We start from the raw sequence: 10,081 nt of genomic DNA on the forward strand, positions 1-10,081 counted from the left end.
GGAAGGTAAACTTCAACGAATCACATAATTCGAGGCTCTTGTTGAAAATCAGGGTCGTATTGCACTAAAGAAGGAGGTTTTGTTAGAAATTTTTAATGGCAAGACTTAAGATATACTAACTGCCGATGTAGGAGCTCCGAATGCGATCACCAACAAAGCAACAAAAGCTACAAAAGTCTTCATCTTTGGTCTCAATATTTACGAGTGATCTTGTTACCCAGTTCTGGGAGTATTTATAAGAAAGGTTCTTCATAATAAGCTTCTAGCAAGATCGTGGCTCAATCATAAAAGGTTATCTATAAAGGTGTCTATTTTCTGTTAAAAAAAAAATCAAGTATACGGCATGTGGTCTTCCAGTCACGATTGAGACTATCTTTGGCTGGGCCATCAATGAGTACACATCGCTCGAATTGGGACCCCCGCTTGGGACCCGACCGGGGGTCTAATTTGTTTGCTTGGCTGTCAGCGTTCTGGTCAATAATTCGCACAGCCATTTGAGGGAAATTAAAACACAAATCAGCGGAATGAAAAAAAAAAAGCAAGTGCCCGGGCGGCAAAAACCGTTTCCATCATTAGAGCGGGCAATTGAATGAGTCAACGTGGCAGAAAGGCGTGAAGTGGGCGGGTGAGGAGGGGCTGGATGACGCCGCTGGCTAAAAATAAAGCAATTGCCGTACTATATGTAGTGTTTACCGGGCATACCCCCATAGGCCACCGCCAGGGTCAATAGAGCTTTTCGGTATGCGATGCACGTGGGGCCGATTTGATGGAGCTCGATTCAAAGCCCGGTTCGTATTCGATTCAGTTTGGGGTCTCCGACTCTCTGGCCACCGGACTCGGTTCCAGTTCAGTTTCGCCGCTCGGCGTAAAATGTTGTAGATTGTGGCTCCCTCGAGACCGTCATATAGCTGCCGATTCTTGAGCCGATTAGGTCATGGCCCCGCCAAGCAAAATATTGACCCTGTTGGCATTGGCCGCCATTTCAGTCCACGTGGTGAGTCAGAAAGAGAATCAATAAACGGTAGAGGAACAAGTCATAACCCAAAGACTTTCTTCATCAGGCTTTAGCCCTGGAGTTCATGGACGAGGGCATCGAGAACCATCACTTGGACGATGACAACTCCGCAGAGGTGCCACCAGCTCTGACAGGCTATACCCGGGACACGATAGCCCACTTTAATCCCCGGAAGTCGGATGCAGGATTTCGCCAGCTCTGGGAACGGGTTCCCCTGCAAAAGGTCGATGTGATCAAACGGTGACGGAACCATTCGAATTATCTCACGGATACCGTGACTATATTATAAGGAAACTGCAAGTGTGAAAGCTGAGTCACTAACTAATAGTTTTTGCGTTGACTACATGATGGATTAGGAAAATTATTAAGCACTGGGAATAATAAAAGGCATTAGAGTCTCCAAAACCAAGTTTGCAGTTCTTCCTGTCGGCCGTAAACCTTTTAGCCCTTTTGGGCCTACCCGTGGGCCATCCTATCCCTTGAAAGTCCTCGCCCAGAACAACCTTCAGCCCAAGTAGTTCTTAGAAAAGTAATAAAAAAAAAAAAAAAAAAGAGGGGAAAAATAAAAGAAAGACCGTGGAAAAAAGAGGCCGTCGTGGGGAAAAACTTTTTTATTTGCATTTTGTTTCAAGACTGGAAAGAGACAAAGAAGTGAGACCAGGACTGTTTCTGTTTTTGGGTTTCCATTTCTTCTACACACTTTTGGTTTTGTTTCTTGGTTTTTTTTTTTTTATTTTTTTGTGTAGTTGTTTCTTTTTTTTTTTTTTTTAGAAAAATGCACAAGTTTTATGGTAGGAAAGTTTTTGTGGCCAAAACTTTGCACTTGTCTTGTAGAAACGTAGCTCGCCGAAAGGGGTTTTTACAATGATGCGATGCTCTAGTCCTTAGCCCCAGCCCCTTACCGCGCCTCTGGCTATATATTCCGCCCCTAACTGCCCAAGTGGGCGTGTCGAGCACTTAATATTTCTGGCATATCATTAGGCGAACGAAACAGGCCCGAAACTGATTTTCAAAACAGGCGGGCAGGCAGGAAAGTCTTCAAGGGGGGGGGCCAGAGAAAAGTGAGTGTCACTCCACCTAACCCTGGGGGACGAGAATCATCTGGGGACACGGATATTCTACAGATTCCACAATGGCAGGCGTGCATTATCATTAAAATAAATTATTAGAGTCCAAGAGTCCAAGAGTCCCAGAGTCCAGTGTGTTTTCGGCCACAACTAAAACGCATTTTGCACGTTTCGGTTGCTAGAATTTTTTACAGGATTTTTACAACTTTTTTTCTTGGTTTCGCTAAGTACACAAAAGCATTTTCGTCCTGCCAGGACTAGCGAGGGGTGGATCCAGGGGGTGGGAGGGGCGGCTTGCGATAAAAAGTCAAGTTGAATGCGTTTAGAGTTAGAATGTAGCATTTAGTTAACCCACAACACACACACACACACTTACACTTCTTGGAAACAAACGAGGCAAGAAATAAGTTTGCATACTTTCGGGCGGCTCATGTTAAATACTAATGCAAAGCACCACCATCAAAAGACAATGAAAATGTCCAGGATGGAGTGCCAGGAGTGCCAGGAAAAGGGAAAGCCACGTAATTTCTCAAGTAACCTAACCACGTAAAGCATAAAATATTCGCCTTCAGCCGGGCCACCGGCCGGGGCCACCACCAAACTATGTCCAAGGAGTCCGCAAGAAGTCCTGCAAAAAACAAGTTGCAGGCCGCTCATTTGAATAACCGCTACCATCTCACAGGACATGCAAACAACTTTGACCACGCATTTGTCGGAGGATGCTGTGGATGCGGGAGTGCAAGTCGCGCCACCAGATGCCCTTTTTTCTCACTTGGAAACTCTCAATATCCTAACCTCCTGCCTAAAGCAAAGGAATCAGCTTCAAGTCAGGGCATTACCAGTCGGAGATAGGTGACGATGTCCCAAGTCAGAGACCGAAGCTGCATCCCAGGGATTCAGCAGCATCTTGGGTGGAGGCAGGGTGGTAGCCGGCCACCAGCCACATGCTTCATGCTACCGGGCACTTGCAATTTGTAAGCCAAGGCGCATAATTTACAACGGCCGACTTTTGGGCCTTGAGAACAGGAATTTTGGGGTATCAGACCCGGAGACCAAAGACCTGGAAGTGTCGGTTGCGGACAAGCTCCGTCCTTCCGACTAACGTCTTCGAATCAGTCGAAGATGCCCCCAAGGCGGCCGGGATAGAGTCGAGCAACACCGATTGTGGTTGCCCTCAAGCTAGCCAGTGCTTAGGTTGATTAATAACTTAAAACAAACACAAACGCAAGTGCCGTGAATTCTTGAACCTTTCTCCCAAGACGCAGCTACCAAAAGCCCACTTACGAGAATAAAAATACATGCTACTATTAGGCCAACTCTGATTTGAGCCTCGTAAGCCGTGAGGACTCGCGTGGGCTCAAGTGTCCTGGCCGAGGAGCGGGGCGAGTCAAGCGGCCGTGGTCACAAGGAGTTGCAAGGGGGCAAGTACAAGTAAGCGGTGTCCGCAAGAAAATAACTTGTAGCAAATTAAGTTTGTTAGTAATTAGAACACCACTAAGGACACCTGAGCGCCGGACCCTGGCTGAATTTATACCCTGGCTCCGGGCCGAGACAGTGGCAGGACAACAACGCACAGGACAACACACAACAATTAAACTTGCCGCCTCTAATTCCACCTTCATTTTCGGAGTCCTTTTCCTTGTGCTCCTCCTTTCTCAGGTATCCTCTTCTCCACCACCACCGGCATCTCCAGCGACAGCGGCAAAGTAACAAAAGTTCCGAGCCCGAGCCCGAGACCGAGAGCCAGAGCCTTGTCGAAAATTCCTCAACTCGAAAGTTGCCAACTTTGATGTCCAAGAACTGGAAAAGGAGATGCACTTTTTTTTGGAGGGGGGGGGGGGGGCGGAACAACCGTCAAGTGCATGCCTGGACAGCGGCCAGTTCGCAGTTCGTTCTTACTCAAGGAGCCATGTGGCCAAGTGGGTAAAGTTTTTCGTCTCCCAGAGGGAGAGGCGGCCAAGTGGCCACTGCTACAGTACTACGCAGGACAAGCAGGTATTTCATAGCCCCCGGAAAAAAACCCAAACATGGGCAAGGGTTTCGGTTAAGGACTAGTCCCTGAAGACAGGACATTAGCAGTAAGTAAATGGCTTTTGTCAGAATCTGAGCTTCCGAACATGGGATGTGAATAACGAGTCTCGAAATTGATTCAACAACCGATTACAATATTTTATTAGGATTGAGACCACAAGGATGTACACATTGATGTAAATATAATAATTTGGAAAAGAACAGCTTTATGAAACGCCTATGCTTAGAAAAGGTCTAACTTGTTTTTAGAAAAAAAGAACATCCTTCAGTCGTTGTTGAAAATCTATGCAACTATCGAAAATTTTGAGAACGAAGCCCTTGCCGTCCATCTCTAGCCCGGTCGCGGCTTCCGCGACATCAGCAGCTCCTTAGCCTCGTTGATCTTGGCGGCCAAATAGGGAGAGCCGCCGCGATCCGGGTGGTTGGCCAGCATGACTTGACGGTGGGCTTCCCGCACCCTGGACTGGGGGGCACTGAGACTAGTGCCCAGGATCCGGGCCGCCTCCCTGGGGCTCATCCGCTCCTGGAGGATGCCATCAATAGGGTTATATGATATGAAATGGTGGAAAATCTTAAGAAACCAACCTCAAAGCCACCGTGGTAGTATTGCCTGGCCGTGATGCTCCGAAAGACGCGTTCCTTTAGGTTCCCGAGCCTTCCAAGGCTTCCCAGGCGCGACCACAACTGACTTATCCGTCCGGAAGTAGTAGAAACAGATACGGGCGAGCGCCTTAGGATGAGTTGGGCGACCAGGCCACAGGCACCTAATCCGATCCCCACCATAAGCCACGAGTTGCTAACAGCTTTCGAGAATTTATTGGATTGCATTTTGGAAATGTTCGAGTGTCGTTTGTGTCGAAAAATTAATACGAATGTCGTCTGACTGAGAGAGATAATCTACAACACACCTTTCAAAGGTTGCTGGGTTTCGGATTTTGTTCTACAGCTCAGCCCAGGTTCCTTAGTTATAGGCATCAATGGAATTAGAAACTGTTATGAAACATACTCCCCTCTAATCAATTTAAGCCGCTTAAAGTTCTCCCAGAACGGAAAGCCAGTCCACACTTTCACTTTATTAACACCAAATTAATTTCGTCTCGAAACTTTCAGATAGCCATGTCCTTACGGCCGTGTGTGAGGTTCTGGGGGCTACCCCAGCCCCGGCCCGATTCAAAGAGTTGTTCACATGAATACGTCTCGAGCACACTTGAGTGCAACGATTGAATTTTAAACACAAGGACGACAACAGCCGTACTGCCTTACAATCAAGTCAAGAACGAAATGAACTTCCTTACAGGGAAGACTGACGAAGGGCAGAGGCAGGACTGTGTAGCCATAATCAATATGCGGCAGTCAATAAAGGAGCCAAGGAGCAACAATTACTGCTGAGGGCTGCTGGATGGCCGGGGAGAGGCGGTTTGGTTCCCCTCCTTGGGACCGGCACCCCCTTATAGTTTTGCAGTGCGTCGGTTAAATGATGTGTAATCGTCTTATGTGCACTCGAATGCCTTTTGGCTTCTAATATGCCCGGACAGTAAGGACTCAAGGGCCCGGAGCAGGACACAGGGGACCCAAAACAAAGAGGACAAAGGCCGGAGACCCACGACCATCCATACACCCATAGACCCAAGATCTCCAAGCGCACACACACACACACAAAAGAAACTTTCCCATAGGCTGACCTCAAAATGCACACACTGCCTCGGCCAAACTTTAATTTACAATCAATTCAGGCGTGAATAATAAACCACAAGAAACCAAACAGAGGACACGAAGTGTAGAAGTGCCCTGGACGAAGTGAAAGTGTTGTGTGTCCTTTGTCCTTTGTGCGTGCGCCTGAAAATTTAGTTACAGAAACCAACACCATCGGCCATCGAAAGTTTGCCAAGTTTTCTGGGCAAACAAACAAAACTCAGGAGCTGAGACTACGTTCCCCCATCCCCTAGTCCTTTTTGGGAGAAACCGCAGCACTTTTACATCCGGCTCCTGGCCCCACCACCACCACTTGAATGTCCTTACGAGTGTCCTGCTCGGACGGATGTCGGACGGACATCAAGCAGTCCTGGGCTATCAATATTGTTTTCCTATTAAATTGATCATTGGTCAGTTAGCAGTTGTGGCTGCCGAGGCAGCCCGGTCCTTCCCGGAACGTCAATTGCGAGTATCAGGAATTTCAAATGCACTCGAAATGCAAATGCATAGCTCCGGATGGCGGATGGTGGTGGAGGAGGTGCCAATCAATGGGGATGGTATGTAGGAGGAGCACTTTCAAGTGGGTAAACAAAAACAGTTGCCTACTTACAGGCGCACCATAAAGCCCACAGAAGACAGTCGAATGAGCCTGGGAGTCAATCAGTCAGTTGCTGGTTGGCTGACTGCTGACTGCTGACTGCCGTCACCAGCCTCTCGAAAATCCAACGAATCTGTGATCCTGTGAGCCGCTCTATTGGCCTCAACACCCAGTGCAAATTAAATTCATTAGTCAGCTTCCGGCTGGCAGAAGAGGGTTGCCATGTGCTGTCAATTTGGACGGATTTGAAGTCAACTCAATTTGAAATCAATAGTGTGTGAATAATCCTTTCACACCGACGACAAACACTCACACACACAGACAGACAGTCTCCTGAGGGAGTTGCATGTGCAGCAGGATGTTAGGACATTGGAATGGTGGGATGGCTGGATGGCAGGTTACCAGGATTCTGTCTAGTCTGTTTTTGGATGGCAGACTAAATGGCCGGGAACTTGAAAACGTTTTTGCATTGATTGCACTTCATATCTGCCATCCATCCATCCATCCATCTATCCATGTAGCCATCTATCCATCCATCAAGCCATCCGTTCATTCAGGCATTCAAGCAGCTCGTTTATTCATGCCACTCACATATGTTGCATCATTTCGGATGGGGGCCTGGCTCCAAAAAAGGCAAGCCATTAAGCGATGACGACGATGAAAGTATTTAAGCAATTCAATGGCATTTTGACAGTGCCCTGAACCAGTCCAAGCATCCACAGACCAGAAACCAGAGACCAGAGCCCACCAGAGCTACAGGAGCCCCCGAATCCTGCGCCACTTCATCCCACTCGAGTGGCAGGCAATGAGCTATGCATGCAATTCGAGTGCCGCATCTGCAGCTGCAACAGCAATTGGAAATGCAACTGCAACTGGCCGGTGCCAGCCACTGCAGAAGTGACTGCTCCGAGGGCCAGCCGAAAAAAAAAAACCGGCAGTCCCAAACCCAAAGGGCGGAGGGAGCTCCTCCACTCGGCATCTGTTTGTGTCCGTAATTGCGCATAATTGAGTTGAGGCCTCCATTTGCATTGCCCAGGAGGTTGGACCACCATGAGGAGGTAGGTGGTGCATCTCGTATCGGATCCCGCAACTAATAAAACACAAATTAAATGACTCTTAAAGTGATACGATATGAGATCCGGATTATCCAAAAACCTGTACACAGGAGACTCTGCTTTTAGATTCAGTCCTCTATTGAAAGAAACCCCCCACTACATGTCAGTTAACGTTTGGCATTCGTAAGAGTAATACAATATACATAAAAAACCCGATTAGATTTTATACTTTAGAAATATATATGAGTTCCATTTTCCGCGGTCAACACTGCACTGAAAGTAATATAAGCGATTAAGAACCGCGACTGTATCTGTAACTACCATGAGCGCCGTGAACATGAACGCGAATCTGGGAAGTGGGTCACGTCGCCCGACCCTAATCCAGAGCGCCCTGCTCAGCTGCTTCGAGCATTTGGCCGGGGTCGCCGTTATGGCCACCATCGGCGGTGCCTACCTGCTGAGGCTCCTGGTCGATTGGGGCACCGCCCCGGTAGACAACGAAGAAGATCTGGGCCACCCCGTGGGTACAGAGAATGGTAATGACCATGGCAGTGAAAGTCGGAGAGAAAATTCGAACGGTAATGGGAGTGAGAACGGTAACGGAGGAAGGGGTAATGGGATCGCCAACGAAACTGAATCCGAATCTGGATGCGAAACGGTCACCAAAGACCGTAATGATCGACATCATCATCGAGAGACCAATCAGGATCATGACACGGAGACGGACGCCGTGAGCGATACCCAAAGTCCCGACGAGGAGGACAACCAACCCAGAAGGCGACGGGCGGCCGGGGAGAGAGGTGACTGGCACCGCGGAGCTAATCTCATGGTCCAGACCAAGGAACGGCACCTGATCAGTGTCGTCTGCGGCTTCGCCAAGGACCAAGAAATGTACCCAAGCTACATTCCCGGCAAGTTTGGCGAGGATGCCTGGTTCAAGACGGTGACACCACGTGTAAGAGAACTATATGGTTATCCTTTCTATTTAATTATCCTTTCAATCTATATACTGCCCACCCGCAGGCAGACATTATGGGCGTGGCGGATGGCGTGGGATCCTGGCGCAGCAGCGGCGTCGATCCCGGGGTGTTCAGCATGTTCCTGATGAACGCCTGCGAGTGCATGGCATGTTTCATGGACACCGACCCCAAGCGGCCGGACATGCTCCTGGCCCGCGCCTACTTCCACCTGCTGGAGCAGAAGACTCCAATAGTGGGCAGCTGCACGGCCTGCATCGTGGCCCTGGACCGTACCACCGGCATCCTGTACGCCGCCAACCTCGGGGACAGTGGCTTTATGGTGGTGCGCGGCGGGAAGGTGGTCTGCCGCTCCGAGGAACAGCAGCACGAATTCAATACCCCGTTTCAGCTGACGGGTCTTCCGCCCGAGATGGACGAAGATGAGGTCATAATCGATGGGCCGGAGATGGCGGACACCCTGCAGTTCCAAACGGAGCCCGGCGACGTCCTGCTGCTGGCCACCGACGGGGTGTTCGACAACTTGCCGGAGGAGCTGTTGGTGGAGGTGCTGAGCGAGGTGGCCGGGGTCTCGGACGGAGTGCGCCTCCAGATGACCGCCAACTCGATGGCCCTGATGGCCCGGTCTCTAAGCTTCGATCCGGACCACGACTCGCCCTTCAGCCAGCATGCCCGAATGAACGACCTCGACTTTTCGGGCGGAAAGCCGGACGACATTACCTTGATCCTGGCCTCGATTTGTTAGACAATTCTGGAGCGCTTGCTACTAATAGCTGCCCATCTGTGCCTGTGGAGTCCTATCCACCGAACCCGTTTCTTATCAATCCCCGCTATTAACTTTCACGTAAACGCACTGCGATGTAAGAACACACACGCATCCAAAAAATATTACTAAATTGTTTGAAGTGTTCCCAACAAATCCTTGACTACTTGAGTGTCTTCATGGGGATATGGTACTGGGGTGTCCATTGGATTGATCCAAAGATTCCGGCAAAGGGACTTCCGCGGTCGGTAATCTCGGCGGAAATGTCAAGTGAGTTCCGTAACCCCAATGGACGTAATCAAATTTTTTACAATCTACGTGAGTTGCACTACTGCCTTTGCCCCCAGCTCCTGGTCCTGCTCCTGCTCCTCATCCTTTTCGTCCTGCCAATGTAGGACGTGACGTACGATATTCGAGTTTAGAGTTTCGTGGCTCTTAACTTGATTTTTCGTCGCTCTTTGTGTCTTCCATCTATGAGGTGTTAATGCTTTGTAAAGTTTCCGAAAGGAAAGTGGGAGCCAAAGTTAAAGCATTCCTGGGGCAGGAGTTCAGGGATGGTAGGATGGGATGACAGCCCAGCCATTGTACGATAAAAAATAACAAGAACAAAAATAAAAGAGCAAAAGAAATCCCAACCGCAAAGCATTTTTATGAGTTTCGTGTGTGTTGAGTCCTTTAGCCTGGTCCCCACCCCACTCCCCTACTCCCCCACTCAATGTCTCGTGCACTTTTTTATTTTAAGTGGCTTTTACTTAGTCGGGGGCCAAAACTTGGCACTAACTTTGGCCAAAAATAAGAGGAGAAGCAGAAAGAGGTGCTCCGGGCCAGGGGTCTACTGAGATCCTGATGTTGATCTTTACTCATCCAGCACGAGCTCCCCAAT

The 10,081-nt window shown here is 49.1% G+C and overlaps 3 protein-coding genes across 3 annotated transcripts; 2 read left to right on the forward strand and 1 right to left on the reverse strand.

Moving 5' to 3' along the window:
• The first annotated feature begins 854 nt into the window (after positions 1–854).
• Positions 855–1,511, forward strand: LOC108121666 (uncharacterized). Its single transcript, XM_017235918.3, has 2 exons — positions 855–994; positions 1,062–1,511. Exons 1-2 carry the CDS (start codon positions 935–937, stop codon positions 1,257–1,259), a joined length of 258 nt encoding a protein of 85 aa, XP_017091407.2. The 5' UTR covers positions 855–934; the 3' UTR covers positions 1,260–1,511.
• Positions 1,512–4,226: 2,715 nt separating this feature from the next.
• Positions 4,227–5,020, reverse strand: LOC108121669 (mitochondrial import inner membrane translocase subunit TIM14). Its single transcript, XM_017235921.3, has 2 exons — positions 4,699–5,020; positions 4,227–4,636 (listed from the first exon to the last, which is right to left on the reverse strand). Exons 1-2 carry the CDS (start codon positions 4,939–4,941, stop codon positions 4,445–4,447), a joined length of 435 nt encoding a protein of 144 aa, XP_017091410.2. The 5' UTR covers positions 4,942–5,020; the 3' UTR covers positions 4,227–4,444.
• Positions 5,021–7,615: 2,595 nt separating this feature from the next.
• Positions 7,616–9,833, forward strand: LOC108121658 (protein phosphatase PTC7 homolog). Its single transcript, XM_017235908.3, has 2 exons — positions 7,616–8,413; positions 8,482–9,833. Exons 1-2 carry the CDS (start codon positions 7,781–7,783, stop codon positions 9,178–9,180), a joined length of 1,332 nt encoding a protein of 443 aa, XP_017091397.2. The 5' UTR covers positions 7,616–7,780; the 3' UTR covers positions 9,181–9,833.
• Positions 9,834–10,081: the final 248 nt, after the last annotated feature.

The sequence above is a fragment of the Drosophila bipectinata genome, chromosome XL (assembly GCF_030179905.1).
Source record: "Drosophila bipectinata strain 14024-0381.07 chromosome XL, DbipHiC1v2, whole genome shotgun sequence".
NCBI classification, from domain to species: domain Eukaryota; kingdom Metazoa; phylum Arthropoda; class Insecta; order Diptera; family Drosophilidae; genus Drosophila; species Drosophila bipectinata.